This window comes from Narcine bancroftii, chromosome 3, assembly GCF_036971445.1.
Source record: "Narcine bancroftii isolate sNarBan1 chromosome 3, sNarBan1.hap1, whole genome shotgun sequence".
In the NCBI taxonomy this organism is placed as follows: Eukaryota; Metazoa; Chordata; class Chondrichthyes; order Torpediniformes; family Narcinidae; genus Narcine; species Narcine bancroftii.
The window spans coordinates 82,922,201-82,944,681 of NC_091471.1; the positions used below are offsets into that span (position 1 = coordinate 82,922,201).

At 41.8% G+C, this 22,481-nt stretch overlaps 1 protein-coding gene across 2 annotated transcripts in view; it reads left to right on the plus strand.

Moving 5' to 3' along the window:
* The first annotated feature begins 435 nt into the window (after positions 1-435).
* Positions 436-22,481, plus strand: part of setd9 (SET domain containing 9) — a 31,914-nt gene continuing 9,868 nt past the window's right edge. Inside the window, exons 1-4 of one of the 2 annotated variants that reach the window (XM_069924421.1) lie at positions 436-614; positions 10,664-11,019; positions 20,349-20,472; positions 22,127-22,242. In XM_069924421.1, coding sequence (XP_069780522.1) covers positions 475-614; positions 10,664-11,019; positions 20,349-20,472; positions 22,127-22,242 — 736 coding nt within the window. In that variant the 5' untranslated portion in view covers positions 436-474. Of the gene's footprint in view, positions 615-671; positions 893-10,663; positions 11,020-20,348; positions 20,473-22,126; positions 22,243-22,481 lie in introns of those variants that run through there. The other variant, XM_069924420.1, reaches the window with a different exon arrangement.

A 22,481-nucleotide genomic window follows, 5' to 3' on the forward strand; every position in this document is an offset into this window, starting at 1 on the left:
AGGGGAGGAGGGGAGAAGGAAGGGGAGGAGGAGAGGAGGGGAGAAGGAAGGGGAGGAGGAGAGGAAGGGAGGGGAGGAGGAGAGGAAGGGAGGGGAGGGGAGGAGGAGAGGAGGGGAGAAGGAAGGGGAGGAGAGAAGGGTGAAGGAAGGGGAGGAGGGGAGAAGGAAGGGGAGGAGGAGAGGAAGGGAGGGGAGGGGAGGAGGAGAGGAGGGGAGAAGGAAGGGGAGGAGAGGAGGGGAAGGGTGAAGGAAGGGGAGGAGGGGAGAAGGAAGAAGGAAGGGGAGGAGAGGAGGGGAAGGGAGAAGGAAGGGGAGGAGGGGAGAAGGAAGAAGGAAGGGGAGGAGAGGAGGGAAAGGGAGAAGGAAGGGGAGGAGGGGAGAAGGAAGGGGAGGAGGTGAGAGGAGGAAAGGAGGGGAGGGGAGAAGGAAGGGGAGTAGGAGGAGAGGAGAGGAGGGGAGGGGAGGTTCCCGGGCATGCGCGGCCGCGTACACGGCCCTCAGAGAGGGGCTGGAGCCCCGTTTGCTGCGATGCTGCGGCGGCTCCTCTCCCGCTGGAAACGCTACAAGTACCGGCTGGTGCCTTGGATCGCACTGAACGTGGGCAAAAACCCCAGGTAAGGAGGCTGCCGTCAGAGCGGCCAGACTCACGAGAGGCGGGAAACGGCGGCGGCGCATCCAGCAGCGAAATGCAGTTCAACCATTCCAGTAAAATGCAAGTGTCAACTCCCGGAAACGTGTCCACACGGTGGGTCGGAGCCAGAGGTGGAAGGTCGCCCGGAGAGTTTTGGCGTCTCATTAAGAAACATGGCACCATGTTCCCAGTGACAGGAGCGGCACGTCCGGGCCCAAACAGGACAGCACCGGCGTGCAGTGGACAGGCTGGACACTGGGGGTGGGGTGGGGGGGGGAGGGGGGGGTGGGGGTCAGCTTGTCCCGAGACCCTGCGGGAAAAACAGAAGCTGCAGAGGCTGGAAAGCTGACATGAGACTGGTGGAAACAGGTGGAAAGAGAAACCCACCTCCTGATTCTGTCTGACCAAGAAAGGAAGCAAGTTAGTTGCCCTTTACCATCGAAGCTGAGATGGAGATGGGTAGAACAGAGGGGATAGATCTAACAATGTGAGGCTGCATCAGTCAATGTGGCCATTTGGAATCAATACAGTCCAGGCCCTTCATGTTGTCCCGACCTATCGATTTGAACCAAAAAAAAACTAAATCCTCCTACTTTGTAACCCTCTATTTTTCTTTCATCCATGTGCCTGAGTCTGAAGTGCCTCTAATCTTTTAGCCTCCACTACCATCCCCAACAAGGCATTCCAGGTGCCCACAATTCTCTGTTTTTTTTTTAAAAACTAGCCCCTGATATCTCCCCTAAACTTTCACTGGTGTTTGCTACTTCTGTCCTTATCGATGCCTCTCAGAATCTTGTAGACTTCTATGAAGTCTCCTCTCATCCTTCTATGCTCCAAAGAGAAATTTCCCAGCTCTGCTAACCTTGCCTCAAAAGACATTTTCAAATCCCGGCCACATCCTGGTAAATCTCCTCTGCACCCTCTCCATAGCTTACACATCCTTCCTACAATGAGGTGACCAGAACTAAACCTATGTGTGGTCTCACCAGAGATTTGCAGAGTTGCAACATGATCTCTCGGCTCTTGAACTCAATCACCATTAATGAAGCCCAGCATCCCATAGACCTGAACTATTTTATCAACTTGCTTGGCAACCTTGAGAGATGTATGGATTTGGACCCTAAGATCCCTCTGTTCCTCCACTTTGTTAAATATCCCAACATTATCCCTGTACTCAGCCTTCTGGCTTGACCTTCCAAAATGCATCACCTCAAATTTACCTGGATTAAAGTCTCCCATTACAACAACCCTGTAATCTCTGCACCATTCCAAAATCTGCCTACCTATCTGTTCCTTGCTATCTTGAGGGTTATTTGGAGGACCTATAGACTACTCCCAGCACAGTGATAGCTCCCTCCCGACAGCTCTAGCAAACCTGCCCGTTAGGATACTGGCCTCTCTCCAGTTCAGATGCAGCCCGTCCTTTTTGTACAGGTCAGATGTTCCCCAGAAGAGATTCCAATGATCCACAAATCTGAATGCCTGCACCAACTCTTCAGCCATGCATTCATCTGCCACAACTTCCTATTCCTATCCTCACTGGTGCATGGCACAGGTAGCAATCTCGAGATTACTACCCTTGAGGTCCTGCTTTTCATCTTCCTAACTCTTCAGGAGCTCCAAGTTTATCTCCTTTATTCCTAATACTCCTTGCATTGAAATAGACACATTTGAATCCTATAAGTGACTACATTTATGCTTCCTCCCCTGCGAATCCTTCCTCACAAACTCATAATAATGCACCATGCCTTTCACCTTGTTGCCCTATTCCCTGCTCTCACATTCTGGTTCCCATCCCCCTGCCAAAGTAGTTTAAACCCTCCTGACATAAATTCTGGAGCATTTTAATGATTAAATGTTATTGAAAAAAAAACAAGCTGCTACCTTTATCAAAAGTTTGAAAGTGGATTTGTCTGATTTTACACCAGAATCAATGTGCTATTTGGTACATAAAGACAAAGAAGCAGTGAGGTTTTGTGCAAGCTTCTTATTATGGACATTTATATATTCTAATTTAGTTGCTCTTGAAGCAGTTCTTTTATCTTGCACTTATAAATCATGCAAAGGCAAACTTAGACTTATTTAATTGGACAGGCTGCCTAATCCTAACCTTCCTAACCCTAATGCATCGATGTGCATGTGACTTCAAATAAATAAATAGCGAGCATAACAGCCCATCACAGGCTCTGATCTCCTATCCATTGAAGACATCAACATGAGATGCTCCCTCATTAAGGATCCCCATCACCCTGGTCACAAACTCTTCTCACTGCTACCTTCGAGTAGAGCATGAAGTCTAGCATTTCTAGGTTCAGGAATAATTTTTTTTCATGCGGCTACCTGACTCTTGAAGCTCCCCTCACTGCACTAATTGTATAGAGCTCTGAGACCACAAAAAGACCCATCTGCACTATTGAAACACCATTTTTAACTTTCATTAAAATAAATGGAGTTTATAACCACTTGTCAGTTATCGTAAATATAGTAATTCATCCAGTCTTCATTAATTTTAAAAAAATTTTTCACACTATGAACCATATTAACCAAAATACACACAAACATTTCCCTCTTAAATATACACAGTGTCATTTTCTCCCCTTTGACCCCCTCCCTTCCCTCCCTCCTTCCCATCCCTCTCCAAACCCATTAAACGTTCAACATATACAATACAATAAACCCATTAAACAATGTCATCACACAATGAAAATAAACAAGAAAATTGTGTCATTTACTTTTACGCACTGGGTCAGTTCATTTCGTCTTCTTCTCATTCTATAATTTTAGGGGGTGTAGGCCCTCTCTGTTGTGTTCCATGTACGGTTCCCAAATTTGTTCAAATAATCTGACTTTATTTTTTTTTAATTATATGTTATTTTTTCCAATGGAATACATTTATTCATTTCTATGTACCATTGCTGTATTCTCAGGCTCTCTTCTGATTTCCAAGTTGACATTATACATTTTTTTGCTACAGCTAAGGCTATCATAGTAATTCTTTTTTGCGTTTCATCCAGTTTGAGACCTAATTCTTTACTTCTTCTATTACTTAGAAGAAAGATCTCTGGATTTTTTGCTATGTTGCTTTTTGTGATTTTATTTAATACCTGATTTAGATCTTCCCAAAACTTTTTCACTTTCTCACATGCCCAGATTGCATGTACTGTTGTTCCCGTTTCCTTCTTACAGCGAAAACATCATCTGATAATGTTGGATCCCATTTATTTAACTTTTGGGGTGTGATATATAGCCTGCGTAACCAATTATATTGTATCATGCGTAACCTCATGTTTATTATATTTCTCATAGTTCCGGAGCATAGCTTTTCCCATATTTCATTTTTTATCTTTATGTTTAGATCTTGTTCCCACTTTTGTTTGGGTTTATAGCTTATTTCATCATTTTCTTTCTCTTGCAACTTGATGTACATGTTTGTTATAAATCTTCTAATTATCATTGTGTCTGTAATCACATATTCAAAGCTGCTTCCTTTTGGTAATCTCAGTCTGTTTCCCAATTTATCCTTTAAATAACCTTTCAGTTGATGATATGCAAACAAAGTACCACGAGTTATTCCATATTTGTACTTCATTTGTTCAAATGTTAATAAATTATGTCCCTAAAATCAATTTTCTATTCTTTTAATCCCTTTTCTCTCCCATTTTCTAAAGGAAAGGTTATCTATTGTGAAAGGGATTAGTTGATTTTGCGTCAATAATAATTTTGGTTGTTGGTAATTTGGTTTTTACCTTTCTACGTGAATCTTCTTCCAAATGTTGAGCAGATGGTGCAGTACTGGTGAACTTCTATATTGCACCAGTTTTTCATCCCACTTATAAAGTATATGTTCTGGTACCTTCTTCCCTATTTTATCTAGCTCTATCCTGGTCCAATCTGGTTTTTCCCTTGTTTGATTAAAATCTGATAGATATCTTAATTGTGCTGCTCTATAATAATTCTTAAAGTTTGGTAGTGTCACATTTGTGGCCCGAAATGTGAAGTTAATAACACTAATAACGCAAGTTTTACCAGTTAAACATCTCCGTGTCTTTATTCTCTAGCTTTCATTGTTCCTCCATTTCGCGCTCTTCTCTCTCTCTCACACCACGTGACTTTCGGTCAGGTGAATACATCTCATGCATATTCATTATCATGACATCCCTCCTTTTACCAGAAATAAACTTTACACCTCAATGTTGAAATGTAAACACCGTCACCTTATCAATATCCCTTGGAACCAACAAACAATGCCCAACAAACAAACAAATTCAAACTCCTCCTACACACAATGTAACATGAACATGTAACTAACTGTAATACAATAACTCAACTAACTAAAATGTACTACATACAGCACTCATACACACACTTTGATATATGATTAAATCACTGTCCCAATGTTCTTTTATCAATCCAACTGTCACACACTTAGAAATACGGCACAAAGTCTTCGTATCGTTTAGGCGCTTTCCTGTCTCGTTTCGGCCTTCCTGCGACACTATCGTGGCTACTCGGTTGTTCACTCTCAGCGTCGGAAATAATGCTCGCCTCGGCCTCGGGTGCTTCTGGCCCTCTAGTCACTTCATCAGGAATGCTGGCAACCGCCTCGGGAACATCATCTGGTCTCTCAGGTTGAGCATCTCGTATTGGACTTTCAACCTCCTCGCTCGATGTCTCTCTGGACTGGTACCTTTTTACACCTGACTCTCCAGCCGGAGACTTGACTGTTACCATACTGCCACTTCTGGATACGACGACAGTGTAGGGTTGATGGTAATAAGCTGTGTCAAGCTTACCACCATTCTCATGCCTCACCAGAACATTATCTCCGGGCATGATGTCTGAGTACCTGGCTCCATGTCTCGAGTCTGTGTACAGCTTTGCTGCTCCTTTCTTTTCAGCATCGTGGTCCCTCATCTCCTGGTCGTCCCTGATTTCCTTTATTTCGGGCATTTTGGTGTGGATTTTTCTCCCAAAAAATGCTTCTGCAGGACTTCTTCCTGTGGTTGCATGGGACATTGCCCGATAGACAGCCACATAAGATAGCAATGCTTCTCGCCAATTTTGTCCTCCTGCGTGAGCAATCCGTAATCGTTTTTCAATGGACTGATTTTGTCACTCTACTTCCCCGTTGGCTTGCGGCCATTTCGGAGTTACTTTATGATGGTGGATACCTGTGGTCCTCATGTATTCAGCAAATGTCTCTGAATTGAATTGTGGACAATTGTCAGAGTATAGCGTAACAGGCAATCCATATCTTGCAAAGATCTCTGCTAATGCTTGTATTGTTTTTTCTGTGGTCGTGGACCTCATCACAACGTACTCATAGTATCTGCTGTAGTAGTCTATCACTACCATGATTGATTCACCAGTCGGTAAAGGTCCAACAAAATCAACGGTCCTGTCGGGAGTTGCGTACTCCGGATCGGCTCTGGAGGATTACTCCTACTTGTGATTTGACATCCATGGCAAGTTTTGACGAATTTCTCTGTGTCTTTATCACAACCTGGCCACCATACTTTACTCCTGAGGTTTTGCTTGGTACCAACAATACCTAGGTGTCCTTCATGAGCTAAGGATACGATCTTCGGTCTCAACCTCTGTGGTATCACCAGTCTACACTGTCCGATGCAACAAAGTTCGTCTCTAATGGGAATGTAAGCCTTGTGAGTACACTTGTCCCATTGTCCACTCTGGATACATTTTCTCACTTCCATGAGTTCTGGGTCATGTTCGGACTCTCTCTCGACTTCCTTCATGGTCACAGCTTTCGGTGTCGACTGAATAGCTACGAAGCGTATGAAGCTCTCTGCTTCTGTCCCCAATTTTGACTTGGATTGTGGGCATCCATCCTTCACCAATCTGGACAGCGGATCAGCAATGTTTGCTTTGCCAGCAATGTGAACTACTTTGTACTTGTAGGGTTGGAGTCGGAGTACTGTTAGGTCTGCTTTGTTCATGAATGAGTGAGACAAACACCAGACTGAGTCGAAATCAGGGTTCTTTGTTCTTTATTACCGGATTGTAACACTTGCGACTAACAATGTTAGTCGGAGAATGCATTCTGCCGTTATCAGCAAAATGGTGATTTTTTTATACCCTTGGATACATGCTTAGAACATCATCATATCATTACTTGTCCAATGACTAAAACTGTTTCTATCCTTTCCCTGCTAGCTTCCTGCCTCTCAATCCATCAATGTCTCTCTTATCTTGTAAGTACAAGGATGCATTCACATCTTGTTACAGCCCTGTACAGGGTAACTCCTTACACATTCCCATCTCATGATGTTTTACCTTACAATACCCATCGCTTTATTCTGGCACACGGTTTGGATCTAGCGGCATAGATCACCTCTAATGGCTTATGATCTGTGATGAGTTCAAATTCAATGCCATACAAATATGCATGGAACCTCTCACAGGCCCATACAAGTCCGAGTGCTTCTTTCTCTGTCTGAGAATATCTTCTTTCCACATCTGACAACGATCTGCTGGTGTATGCAATGATTCTTGGTCCTACATCATGTATCTGGACCAACATGGCTCCTAAACCAACAGGACTAGCATCTGCTATGACTTTGGTTGGTGCAGCCGGATCATAATATCCAAGAGTATCAGCATCTGTCAGACTTTGCTTCAGTGTTGTGAACGCTGTTTTCTGCTCCGATCCAAAATGAAATGGTACACCTTTCCTGGTTAGTTTCCTTAGTGGTTCTGCCACTGTAGCAAAATTAGGGATAAACTTTGCACAATAATTGACTGGGGTGCACGTGCATCTGCAATAGCCTTCACCTTGGCCTCTGCTGGGTTTAGTCCTTCCCGTGTAAGTCTGTGTTCCATGAAGTCCATTTCTGACACACCGAACTGGCACTTGTTTCCATTCACAGTAAGGCCTGCCTCCTGTAGTCTAGATAGTACACGCCTCAACCGTCTGTCATGCTCCTCCTTGGTGGGTGCATGGACTATGATGTCGTCAGAAATGTTGGCAACTCCAGGAATGCCTTGAATCACTCGATGGATCTCATACTGGTAGATCTCAGAAGCTGCATTAATGCCGAACGATAGTCTTTTGTATCAGTACAATCCACAGTGAGTCACAAATGTTGTTACGTCTTGGGATTCTGGGTCCAGCTCTAATTGATGATAGCCCCATTTTAAATCAATTTTTGAGAATATCTTACTGGTAGTTAAGTCTTGAAGTATTTCCTCCACTGTTGGTATAGGGTGTCGTTCTCGAATTATAGCTTCATTGGCCATTCTCATATCAACACACAGTCTTATGTCACCATTTGGTTTGGGCACAATCACTACTGGGCTAAAAGTCCAAACGGAGTTCTGCGCACTGGTTGTGCCTTGGGTTTGACCGTTTGGTTCACCGCTAGCTTAAGTTGTCGACCTTTCAGCTTTCCTACTCCTTGGAAGACTGCGGGGAATTCTTGCTTCATATCCTCGTATGACTGAACTGAGTTGACACGAGCTCCAATATGAAGTATTGCCAAGTCTTGCACTGTGCGTCTACTCAGCAATGGTTCTCCCCTCTCGTCTATGACAACAAACTCTGCTTCGGTGTACTTATCACCAGCTTCAACAGTTGCCGTAAAACATCCAATGGTCTGCAATGGCTTGGTTGCTGTGAATGGATACAGTTTCTTGGAGCACTTCTTTGAGGTACAGATGATCTTTTTCCTTTTCAATTTCTCCCACAAATGTCGATCAATTACATTACTGTCACTGCCTGAGTCTACAATGACCTGAACTGTCACACCACCAATGATCACTGGGACCTTCTCATGATGTACATCATTCAATGTAAATTGATAATATCTCTGTCCATCCTGGTTATCATCATCATCGTCACTTTCTGGGTCACCGTCTATATGGCGGATAGTCTCTTTCTTTCCAGGATACTTTCCTTTCCCCCAAGCTTTGCCTTTGGAAGCTGTGCTCTTCCCCTTCCGGTCGGCATTGGACTTGCTTTTGCACTTCTTTGCAAAGTGGTCTTTACCTCCGCACTTTCTGCAAACTTTGCCTTTTGCTGGGCACCATGGGTCTTTTCCAAAATGACCTCTGTTTCCACATCGATAACACTCCACGTCATGTGTCGCCGTATATCTTGGCTGGTTATGCGATAGCCTCTTAACTTGCTGGCTTGAGTTGTCCTTCAGGGTCATGGTATGAAATTGCCCCACACAGCCTCTAATGCAGCAGCAATGGCTAAAGCATCGGTGAGCTTCAACTCACTCCCTTTTTCCAGCAGACGTCTCCTGAGCTTGTCTGATCTGCAGTGCTGCACGACTTGATCCAATAATTGGTTGTCCAAATCAGCTGCCATGTAATTGCATCCAACAGCCAGCTGGCGCAATCTCGTCACGTACTGAGCAATTGTTTGTCCATCTTCTTGTTTCGTTCTCCGAAACAAATGGCGTTGAAATGTAGCATTCGGTGTCACTACATAGTGTGCATTCAATGCATCGACTGCTTTCTGGTATTCATCCTTCCTACCTGTATTCAAAAGTGTCTTAAAAGTTTCCCGAACTGCGGGTCCTGCGGTGAAAAGAAGTAACGCCCTTCTCTGCGCTTTTTGTTCCACCGTACCGCTATCGAGAAATAGGCCACGACTGTCGGCGTAGGCTTCAAATTCTTCCAGCCATGCCTTCCACTTCACACTTACAGTGCTTGCATCACCAGTCGGGTCAAAATGAGGAACACCTCGAAGTGTTAAAAAATTAGCTTCTGCGCCTGCCATGAGGAAACTTTTTTCAGCCCAAAGCCACCGAATCAAAGATCAAAATTCTTATCACATTTAAGTTCCAAAATGTTGTTGTTTTAATCCTCGTCGCCAATGTCACATTTGTGGCCCGAAATGTGAAGTTAATAACACTAATAACGCAAGTTTTACCAGTTAAACATCTCCGTGCTTTCATCTCTCTAGCTTTCATTGTTCCTCCATTTCGCGCTCTTCTCTCTCTCTCTCATACCACGTGACTTCCGGTCAGGTGAATACATCTCATACATATTCATTATCATGCAAACCACCTTGTTTGTGCCATTCTGTTAATTTATCTAGCGCTATCCTCGGTTTCCCCCCCCTTTCCATAAGAATTTCCATATTATTTTCTTTAGCTCATTGAAGAATTTCTCTGTTAAGGGAATTGGTAACGATTGAAATAGGTATTGTATCCTTGGAAAGATATTCATTTTAATGCAATTTACCCTTCCTATCAGTGTTGGTGGTAAATCTTTCCAATGTTGTAAGTCATCTTGTAATTTCTTCATTAATGGCTGATAATTTAATTTGTATAGATGGCCTAGATTATTATCTAGTTGAATACCTAGGTATCGGATTGCTTGTGTTTGCCATCTTAATGGTGATTCTTTTTTAAACTTTGTGAAATCCGCATTATTCATTGGCATTGCTTCATTTTTATTTGCGTTGATCTTGTACCCAATATTTCTCCATATTCCTTCAATTTCTTATGTAATTCTTTTATTGATAATTCTGGTTCTGTTAAGTATACTATGATGTCATCTCCAAATAGACTGATTTTATATTCCTTCTCTTTTATTTTTATCCCTTTTATTTTATTTTCTGTTTTTATCATTTCTGCCAATGGTTCTATTGCTCAAGCAAACAGTGAGGGAGATAGTGGACATCCTTGCCAAGTTGACCTACTTAATTTAAATTGGTTTGATATATATCCATTTACTGTCACCTTTGCCATTGGACCCTTATATAATGCTTTAATATATTTCTCTGGTAGGTTGAACCTCTGTAATACTTTGAATAAATAATTCCATTCTACCCTGTCAAACAGTCTTCATTAAATTTGAGGAATATTATTTCAGGAACAAATTATAAATGTCCTACTAGAAGTATCAGGGAAGTGCCAATCATAGTTTGCAGTGTGCATCCATGAGAAATGACAAAGTAGAGAAAACCTGGGTTTGTAGTCAACTTCTTCCATCTCTGAGGTTTAATGGTGTAAGGATGTAATGAAATATGCATGTAATTCTTTTTGCTTGTTATTACAGGACAATGCGATTTGTTCCTGAAACTTCTTTGGATAAAGTTATTTCTGACCGTGCGGTTGAGGCCTCATTACTGAAGTTATTTCATGCTTTGTTCAGGAGAGATTTGAGCAATCAAGCTAAGTGTCTTAATCTGCTGCCAGAAAGTGTTCAATCAAAATACATGGATATATTAACTCGTTTTCAGTCCGTTGAAGAAACAAAAGAAAATGAAATGGATTTTAACCCTGATGGGGCAATGTTTGAAACTCTTGGATTCATTGTAAAGCGAGCAACTAGTTCTCTTTCATTTGCAGGAAGAGGGGTGTTTATTACAACAGGAAAAGTGCCAAAGGGAACCGTTGTTTGCATGTATCCTGGTACTGGAATTATTTTTACAACATTTAATTTCATGAAATTATTGATGTGTTTTGGCTTTGCTTCTTTGCTCTCTAAAGTGGAGTAGTGTTAGACAACTTATTCAAATCACTTTCTTTGGTTGCCAAGGGCATAGTACTTCACTGCTCCGACCACCATTCTCTTTCTCTCAATTATCCCCGTCTCTTTACCATGTCAATTTAATCTTTCTCTGTGATCTTTCTTTTGCTCATCTACCTCCTCTTGCCTGTTCTCATCTTGCAACCCTTCTTCTGACCATTCACCCTTCCCTTACCACTCTGTACATTCTACACTAGAACATAAGGAATAGGAGCAGGAGTAGGCTATCTGGCTCATCGAGCATGTCCTGCCATTTAATAACATTATGACTGATCTAGCCATGGACTCAGCTTCCCCATAACTCTTCATTTCCCTGTTATTCAAAAATCTCATTGTGCATTAAATACACTCAGTAAGGCAGTCTCTTCTGCTTCATTTCCTTCAGTAAATGCGCTCTCTATCTCATATTTCTGGGGCAGCACAGTTGCCAAAGTGGTTAGTGCAAAGCCTTTATAGCGCCAGCGTTCTAATCCCATGCAGTCTGTAAAGAGTTTGTACGTTCTCCCCACATCTGCGTGGGTTTTCCCCAGGGGCTATGGTTTCCTCCCACTGTTCAAAACATACCGAGGGTTGCAGGTCAATTGGATGGCACAGACTCGTGGGCTGAACACGCCTGTTACCATGCTGGGTGTGTAAATTAATACCGTTCTTCCTATCTTCCTCCTCCTCTCTTACAATCCTTTCCATTCCTTAATCCTTTTGTCTGCTCCTGATCACTTCATCCTTTTCTCCTAACTCTTGCTACTAATTGCAGATAGAAGAGACAACAAATGGTGGAATCTGGAGCAAAAAATAAACTACTGGAGGAACTTAGTGAGTTGAGCAGCATGTGTGGAGGGGAAAGGAATTGTGGACGTTTCAGATCAGTTTCCCAGATGCAAGGTCTCGACCTGAAATGTCCACAATTCCTCTGCCCAAAGATGCTACTTAACCCATTGAGAACCTCCAGCAATTTGTTTTTCTTCCTCAACTGAAGGGGTTAGAAGCCCAAAATATAATTAGTAGTAGAAGAGGACAACTCATTCTACCTTCTCCAGTCCAAGACCAGGTTTTAAAAGTAATTAGTAGAGGAGAAGGTGAAGGTTGTAGGCTGATGTTGGGAATGGTGTACCGTGCTAGTTTCCATTGAAAGAAAGCACCCCCTTTCAGGTGGCCACAAAACCCGACTGTAAAGCCGCACGGAATACTGTCTCGACCTTATTGATATCCTTCCTATAATTCAGAGGAAGAAATTACCAATCACTCAGTCCACAGTAGTGCCTGATGCAGCATTTTCAGTGATTATTACAGGTGGCAGCAGGCTATGGTGGATGCAGAGCTAAACAAAAGAAAAACAGTTGGAATAAAGTGCTGCAGCAATAAATCATAAGGGTATATCTGAAATGTGGATATAATATGATAATATTATTACTGGGGAAAAGCGTGGCAGAGACATTGTGTGTCCAAGATGAATGATCGCCTCAAAAGCGTGCGTGGAGTGGAATGAAGATTCAGAGCTTATTGTGATAATCTACTATTTCTTCTCTAGAATAAAGCTCCTGCTTGAAGATGTGACTGGTAGCCTAATGGAGGCCTTTCAGTTAGTGCAATGCTTTTGCCTTTAAATTCCATATTGCACAAGTCTCTCTACAACTTTTTTTGTTTTTAAGGATGACCTCTTGATTTAAAAAAAATGTAACCTTGCAGCACGTTAACAGGCCATTTCACCCTACAAGCCTGTGTCACCCAATTGACCTACAACCCGAGAAATATTTGGAAGGGTGGGAGGAAACTGGATCCCCCCCTCACCCCGGAAAGCCCACGCAGACATGGGGAGAACATACAAACTCCTTATAGACAGGGCAGAATTCGAACCCTGGTCCCGATCGCTAGCTCTGAAACCACTACGGTAACTGTGCTGTCCTTGATAGAAAATATATTCTCCGGTATCTCTGTGGAATTGTCAAGGCACTGTGTGTTTTAACATGCTGAAATGTTATTGGAAAGCTGTGTTTCGGCCTATTCTTGGGCAGGGTTTTTCAATAATAAGTGGCGACCTAAAATCTGTTGAAGTAAGATATTGCGTAATATGTAGATAAATGTTCGCCGCTTTAAAGGAAATGGATTTCTTTTTTTGTGATTGGGTAAACAAACTTGCTGCATCTGCAATTGTGTATCATCTGTAACTACTGGCTTAGTCCTACTGTTAACTAACTTATCACACACCATCCCTGGATTGGTGATCTTGATTGGCTCCCAATACAACAATGCCTCAATTTTAAAATTCTCATTCCCATTTTAAGAATTTTTATTCTTATCAGTATTAAAGGATGAAAATAAAATAGATATTTATCTCAGATAAGTTTACCAAGATTAAGTATCGAAGAACAGACAGAATTGAGTTCCCACCTCACACAAGGAGAGGTGAGAGGCAATAAGTTTGTTACAAAGTAATAAATCCCTGGTTCATTCCTATTTTTATGGAAATGTTAGATCAGGCATCAAAAACCCATATTTTCTCAGAATAATTTTCAGCAGCAATAATTACTATGATACCAAAAAAAAGGAGAGACCCTTTAAAACCTTCAAGTCATAGACCTATTTCATTATTAAATGTAGATTATGTTGGCAAATAGAATGACTAAATTATTACCTAAATTAATAATATGGATCAAACAGGCTTTTTAAAAAAGAGACAATCAGCTGATAATGTGGCTAGATTAATTAATATACATTTAGCTCAAAAAAGAGAGACAAGTGTTGCAGTGGCTTTAGATGTGGAAAAAGCAATTGATAGTTTGGAATGGGACTTTTTGTTTAAGGTGTTGGATGAATTTGGATTTGGACAGACTTTTATAAACTGGATTAAGGCATGATATAATGACCCTAAAGCTAAAGTAGTGACTAATGGACAGATATCTGCTCCATTCCAACTGACAAGATCTAGTAGAGAAGGATGTCTCTTATCTCTAGCTTTGTTTATATTAGTTATGGAACCTCTTGCAGAGGCAATTAGGAGTGATTTTGAAATTAAAAGGTTTAGGGTTGGTCAAGAGAGCATAAAATTAGTTTATTTGCACATGATGTTCTAATATATTTGACAGAACCTGAGACTTCCTTGAGAAAATTACATTTTGGAAGAATATGGAAAGATTTCTGGTTATAAAATAAATTGGAATAAAAGTGAAATGATGCCTCTTATGGAAAGAGATTATAACCAGTGTCAAAGAAATACTCAATTCAAGTGGCCAAAAGATGGGATTAAATATCTAGGGATTCAAATAGATAATAATTTTTAAAAAAATTATTTAAATTGAATTATTTACCATTACTTAAAAAGGTTGAAGAAGATCTGAAAAATTGGATGATTTTACCTATAAAATTAGTAGGAAGGGTTAATTGTGTTAAGATGACTATATTCCCAAGAATACAATATCTCTTTCAAATTTTACTTGTATTACTACCTCAAAAGTTTTTTCAGGAATTAAATAACTATGTAAGGACATTTTTTTGGAATGTCAAGAGTCTCTATAGAAAGGTTAACATGGAAATATGAATTGGGAGGGCTACAGCTTCCTAATTTCAAGTATTATTATCAAGCGGCTTGAATGAAATTTCTTCTTTCTTTTTTTGAAGGAGAAGTAAAGCTGCCATGGGTTAAAATAGAATTGGATAAAATAAGAGAGAGATTAGCAGAGGAATTTGTGTATAAAAGGGATTCAGAATTAATAGCCCGTGTTAAAGAAACATAATTGTTGAAGCACTTGATTAATGATTGGAATAAGATAAATTACAAAATTGGAACAAAGGGAGGTAAATTGTCCAAGATGCTCTGATTCAAAATTGTCTTGAACCTTTTTCAAAGGATAATCAATTTTTAAATATTTGGTTTCATAAAGGGATTAGAAGTATTGAAGACCGTTATAAATGAGATAAATTGATGTTGTTTGAACAATTAAGGAATAAATAGGGAATAACTAGTGACACTCTATTCTGATATTTTCAACTGATCGGATATTTAAGGGAAAGGTTAGGTCCAGGTATGTTGTTACCTACTTGTAATGAAGTGGAAACTCTCATTAGGAGGGGAAATATTAAGAAATTTACTTCTGAAATGTATCTTTTTATTATAAACAGGAACACCTAAACATGGAGTTCATAAGTCCAGAAAGAGGTGGGAGTTGGATTTGAATATTATAATTGATGACCAAATATGGTCAGATCTCTATTGAGACTGTATGACAAATACTATTAATGTAAGATATAGACTAGTTCAGACTCGGGGTTGGAGGAGACAGTGAGTCAGTGCCTGGTGTCGGGTGAGAGGAGGAGGAGCCAAGAGACAGCATCAGAGGGTGAGTAGAATAAATAGCTGGACTTACCGGGGCTTGGGCTCAGAAAGGTCAGACTCGGGGTCGGAGGAGACAGTGAGTCAGTGCCTGGTGTCGGGTGAGAGGAGGAGGAGCCGGGAGTTAATTGGGGTTAATTGGTAAGGGCTAATAAAAGGAGTAGAAAGGGAGGGAGCGGCCCAGCGAAGGAGCGGCCCAGCGAAGGAGCGGCCCAGCGAAGGAGCGGCCCAGCGAAGGAGCGGCCCAGCGAAGGAGCGGCCCAGCGAAGGAGCGGCCCAGCGAAGGAGCGGCCCAGCGAAGGAGCGGCCCAGCGAAGGAGCGGCCCAGCGAAGGAGCGGCCCAGCGAAGGAGCGGCCCAGCGAAGGAGCGGCCCAGCGAAGGAGCGGCCCAGCGAAGGAGCGGCCCAGCGAAGGAGCGGCCCAGCGAAGGAGCGGCCCAGCGAAGGAGCGGCCCAGCGAAGGAGCGGCCCAGCGAAGGAGCGGCCCAGCGAAGGAGCGGCCCAGCGAAGGAGCGGCCCAGCGAAGGAGCGGCCCAGCGAAGGAGCGGCCCAGCGAAGGAGCGGCCCAGCGAAGGAGCGGCCCAGCGAAGGAGCGGGGTCTTAGGACCTTGGCTCGAGGGCCCAGCGAAGGAGCGGGGTCTTAGGACCTTGGCTCGAGGGCCCAGTGAAGGAGTGGGGTCTTAGGACTTTGGCTCAAGGGACTTCGGCGAGAAGGAGTTACTTGTGTGGGAAGGGTAATTATATTAAGAAAGGAGGAAATGGTGTCAGTTGGGGTAGTTAAGTGCTCCAGTTGTGGGATGTGGGAAATCAGAGACACCACAGCTGTTCCTGACGACTACACCTGCAAAAGGTGCATCCAATTGCATATAATGAGTGACCATGTTAAGGATCTTGAGCTGCAATTGGATGAACTGAGGATCATAAGGGAAGCAGAGGCAGTGATAGAGAGGAGTTACAGGGAGACATTCACCCCTAGAAGGCAGGAGTCAGGGAATTGGGTGACTGTGAGGAAAGGAGGGAGAGTGCCAGTGAAGAGTACCCTGTGGAAGTGCCACTCAGCAATATGTATTCTGCATTGGATACTGCTGGGGGGAACAGCCTGTCAGGGACGAGTAGTGGGGGTCAGGTCTCTGGCACGGGGGCTGCCCCTGAGGTTCAGAAGGGAAGGAGGGATAAGAACAGGATACTTGTAGTTGGGGACTCGTTAGTCAGAGGGACAGATAGAAGGTTTGTGGGATGAGATCGGGGATCCAGGTTGGTCTGTTGCCTCCCTGGTGCCAGAGTCAGGGATATCTCTGATCAAGTACATAGCTTTCTGCAAGGGGAAGGAGGCCAGAAGTCGTGGTCCATGTGGGGACCAATTACTTAGCTAGAAGTGGGGATGAGGTCCTGCAACAGGATTATGTGGAATTAGGTAGGAAGTTAAAAAACAGGACCTCCAAGGTAGTAATCTCTGGATTGCTGCCGGTGCCACGCGCTAGTGAGGATAGAAATAGGAGGATGTGGAGGATGAATGCGTGGCTAAAGAGATGGTGCAGGGGGAAAGGAATAAGATTTCTGGATCATTGGGATCTCTTCTGGACCTGTACAAAAGGGACGGACTCCACTTGAACTGGAGGGGGACCAATGTGCTGGCAAGCAGATTTGCTAGAGCTGTGGGGGAAGGTTTAAACTAGTTTGGCAGGGGGGGTGGGGAACAGAGTGTGAGAGCAGTGTCAAGGGAGCATGGCCACCTAGATAAGAATAAAAACGATAAAGGTAGGATGGAGATTAGGGTAGAAGGTAGAAAAGAGAATGTATGTGAGGGTCTTTCTCTGAAATGCATATATTATAATGCAAGAAGCATAGTGAATAAGGTAGATGAGCTTAGAGCATGGACAGATACTTGGGGTCATGATATTGTGGCAATTAGTGAGACCTGGCTACAAGAGGGGCAGGACTGGCAACTTAACGTTCTTAACGTTCCAGGATACATTTGTTTTAGATGTGATAGATCAGGAGGTAAAAAAGGGGGAGGAGTTGCTCTGCTTGTTAAGGAGGACATTACTGCCGTGAGGTGGCAAGATGGTCTGGAGGGATCGTCCAGTGAGGCTATTTGGGTGGAATTGAGGGGTGAAGGAGTCATGAGGGTGCTAATAGGGGTGCATTACAGACCACCAAATGTGTCAAGAAAACTAGAGGAACAAATGTGTAGAGAGATTTTAACTTCCCTCACATTGATTGGGATACCCATACGTTTAGAGGGCTGGATGGGCTAGAGTTCGTTAAATGTGTTCAAGATTGTTTTCTGAATCAATTAGTAGAAGAACCGACTCCTGTTAGGGAACGAGCTCGGTCAGGTATCAGACATTAATGTTGGAGATCCAATTGGGTCTAGTGATCATAATTCTGTTAGTTTTAAAGTAGTTTTAGGGAGGAGCAAGGAGGGGCCTAAAGTTGAGGTTCTGGATTGGAGAATAGCAAATTTTGAAGGAATAAGAAGGGATTTGGGGAGTATTGAGTGGGACAGGATATTTTCAGGTGAGGGTGTAAATGAGAAATGGAGGATATTCAAAAAAGAAATTTTGAGGGTACAGGGTTCCGCTGTTTAAGAAAGGGTCTAAATGTAAACCTGGGAATTATAGGCCCTTGAGTCTGACGTCTGTGGTGGGCAAGTTGATGGAAAGTGTTCTGAGGGATGCTATTTACAAATATTTGGAGGTACAGGGATTGCTAGGGAGTTTTGTCAGGGGTAGATCATGCTTGACAAATCTGATTGAGTTTTTCGAGGGGGTTACAAAAAAGGTTGATGAAGGGAAAGCTGTGGATGTTGTCTATTTAGACTTTAGTAATGCTTTTGACAAAGTTCCACACAGGAGGTTGGGAAAAAAGGTGGAGGCATTATGTATAAATGAGGAGGTAGTGAAATGGATTCAGCAATGGTTTGATGGGAGGTGTCAGAGAGTAGTGGTAGAAAATTGTTTGTCCAATTGGAGGCCAGTGACTAGTGGAGTTCCTCAGGGATCGGTCCTCGGTCCACTATTGTTTGTTATATATATTAACGATCTGGAAGTAGGGGTGGAAAATTGGATAAGCAAGTTTGCGGATGATACAAAGATTGGTGGTGTTGTGGACAATGAGGAAGATTACTGTAGATTAAAAGGTGATTTAGGAAGGCTGGAGGTGTTGGCTGAGAAATGGCTGATGGAATTTAATACAGATAAGTGTGAGGTGTTACATTTTGGAAAGGCAAATCGCAATAGGTCATCTGCATTAAATGGTAGGCTATTGAGATGTGCAGAGCAACAAAGGGATTTAGGAGTTGTGGTAAATAGTACCCTCAAGGCTGATACTCAGGTAGATGGTGTGAAGAAGGCATTTGGAATGTTGACCTTCATAAATCGGAGTATTGAATTCAAGAGTAGGGAGGTTATGGTGAAATTGTATAAGGCATTGGTGAGGCCAAATTTGGAGTACTGTGTACAGTTTTGGTCACCAAATTATAGGAAAGATATAAACAAAATAGAGAGAGTGCAGAGAAGGTTCACGAGAATGTTGACAGGATTTCAAGGTTTGAGTTACAGGGAAAGGTTGTGCAGACTGGGGCTTTTTTCTCTGGAGCGTAGAAGATTGAGAGGGGACGATAGAGGTGTTTAAGATTTTAAAAGGGACAGACAGAGTAAACGAGGATAGGCTTTTTCAATTAAGAGTGGGGGAGATTCAAACTAGAGGGCATGGTTTAAGATTGAAGGGGGAAAATTATAAGGGGAACATGAGTGGAAATTTCCTTACGCAAAGGGTGGTAGGGATGTGGAATGAGCTTCCGACAGATGTGGTCGAGGCGGGAGCGTTGGTTACATTTAATGAAAGACTGGATAGTTACATGGATAGGAGAGGACTGGAGGTGTATGGACCGGGTGCTGGTCAGTGGGACTAGGAGGGTGGGGATTTGTTACGGCATGGTCTAGTAGGGCCGAACTGGCCTGTTCTGTGCTGTAAGTGGTTATATGGTTATATGGTTAATATAATTTTTTTACATCATTTATACCTTACTCTGCAAAAATTGAACAGAATGAAATCAGATTTATCAGATCAATGTTTTAGGTGTGGTGAGGAGATGGGAACTTTCTTGCATTCAACTTGGTCATGTCCCAAGGTAAGACCTTTCTGACAGGACTTAGGGATTTTTTTTTAGAACAGGTTACAAGCATTGTATTTCACAAAACCCAGATTTATTTTTATTGCGGAATATAGAAGGAACAAGACCCAAGTTAAAAATTATCAATATATCAATTGAAATTTATTAAAATAGCATTAGCAGTTACCTGGAAATCAGATTCACATTAGAGTATGGGAGGATGGAATGCAGAAATTCAAAGTTGTATTCCCCTGGAGAAAATTACATATAATTTGAAAAATAAATATTGTACATTTTTGCAAATTTAGTGCCATATATGCAAATTTTAGGAATAAATATGTAGTCATGTTCTTCCTTTCCTCGAGACCTGTGTTAATCTTCTCTAAATTAATTCGATAGCGATCCTCCGAGCAATTCATAAAGATTTTTCTTTCTTTAATATTACTATATATTATATTTTTCTTGTATATAAACTTCTTTGGGGCTGGGGGTTTTGTGGGAGGAGGATGCGGGCAGGGGAGGGGAGGGATTATAACCATCATAGCAATCTTCTAAGTTGAAATTTATATTGTTATTAATTGTTTATAATTACATGTATGGAAAAAGTTTTAAATAAAATATTTTAAAAACCATGAATCAAATCACTTTCCACCATTTGCCACCATGCAGCCTTCTGCTAAGTAGGTTTGTGCATACATATGTTAACAATTGAAGAAGCAGAACCTTAATTTAACCAGTTAACCAATGATCTGTTTCTATGATTAATAGGTACTGTCTATCAGCAATATGAACCAATCCTTTTCCAGTCTATATGCAACCCATTCATTTTTCGGTGTATAGATGGTGTGTTAATTGATGGAAATGATAAAGGGATTTCTAAAGTTATTTACAGGTAAGTTTCATTCACCCTGCAATTTCAGATCTCAGTGCAGAAATTGCATTTTTAAAGTCTGGTATAAACCTGGTAATGCTTTTAAAATATGATGCAAAGTGGGAATTTATAACTGAATTCACTGACATTCTAGTTTGACTCTTTGTAACCTCCTATAGTACTCCAACTTAGTTCTCTTGACTCTACCAAACCAAATTTTTTGTCATGGCACAGATTGTACTTCTCTTATCCGGAGCTCTGTGGTCTGGCGACTCCCTTGGTCTAGCACGTTTGAATCTGCCACCATTAGTACAAACTCCTTACAGACAGCACGGGACTCCAACCCTGGTCCTGATCGCTGGCACAGTAAAGGTGTTGCGCTAACTGCTATGCTAACTGTTCCACCCCACAATATTATTTCCTGCTTTAAGCTTTGTTCTACCTTTGATATGTTTACGTGCGGGGTTCCCTTAGGGGTCAATTTCTGTTTTCCAGCATTTTCTGTGGTCCAGCAATGGCCGTGTCCCAATGTCGCTGGATTAAAGATGTACAGCCTGTACTGTCTTCTATTTCTAAGCCTTAAACTGATATTTCCTTCTCAACTCTTCCAACCTGTGGCTATTTAGTTAAGCCAACCAGTGCAACCAAATCTTTTCCCATTCTAATATCACAGCAGGTAGCACTGTCAAATTGGTAACCCTCCTGTAAAATATTTTGCATCCTGTACTTCCATTATTTCAAAGGTCCTGTATAAATTTTAGTTCTTGTGGCAAGGAAAAGATGTCATGGATATCCTTTCTATCATTTTTTTTATTATTCAATAATGCCACGATTTTACAGGACACCTAATCAATGGAAAATGTCATATTTCAAAATATACATGAAATATTCTCCTTCTAATCAAATCTTCAGTAGAACAGGAATAAGCAAATTAATACTTTGGAATTTTTTTATAAATGGAGAATTAAGAGCAAGTTTAGAAAAAATAGTACATTCTTTGTGTCTTTACTCCTTGAACATTAACTTCCATATTCTGGAATGTACTTTGATTAGATCCAGTTACATCTCTGTAGTTGTATCATTTTTTGTAGGATAAAATATTGTCCCTCATAATAAACCCAGACACAATTGTTATGTGAAAATATACATTACATGGAAAGAATTTTTTATATTCAGTGAACATACACTGAAGTAAGTAGTGTACTTAGAAATATTTTTCATAGATGTCTTTTTCAGACCAGTGTTCATGTAATTTTAAATTTAAGCGTACAGCCCACAAATCCATGCCACCCGTTTTACACCCAAATAACCTACGTTTTGAATGGTGGGAGAAAACTGGACCCATCAGCGAAAACTCTCACAGACACAGGGAGAACGTACAGATAGTGCGTGATTCGAACCTCTGTCCCGATCACTGGCACTGTAAAGGCATTGCACTAACTGTTACACTAACCATGCTAATTGTAGATTGTTTCTTTCTTTCAGGAATTAACTAATATCTCCTAACCTTGAATTATCATGGAAAGTGCTTAATTTCCATGTATAAAACATTACAGTAAAATTCACATAATCTGGCATCTGATTGATGGAAAATGCTGATGGACTGGCGTCTGGTGTGGAATTTGCGCTGTGTCTGGAGTGTAAACTGGGTGTTTCTCTCTTTGATTACTTTCAGATCTTGCAGTGGACGGGATAGACTTGGTCCTTATAAAACAAGTGATGTCACTTGGCTTACAGAAACCCCAAGAAATCCGTTAGGCGTGGGACAGTATGTCAACAACTGTTCTAATGGTATGTGCATTATTTTGGGAATTTTGTATAGCACAATGATCTGTATTGGAATCAAAATGAATCTATGTGCATGTGCACGTCAGGAAAGACGAAATTGGAGGGAACAATAGATATTGAAGAGTTATAGGAGTCTCCTCTAAAATAAGGAAATGATCACATGACAGAATAAGCTGATCATGATAATGAAGACCACATCTTAATAAATCTTTGGACTTCTTCCTCAGATATGCTCATCAATA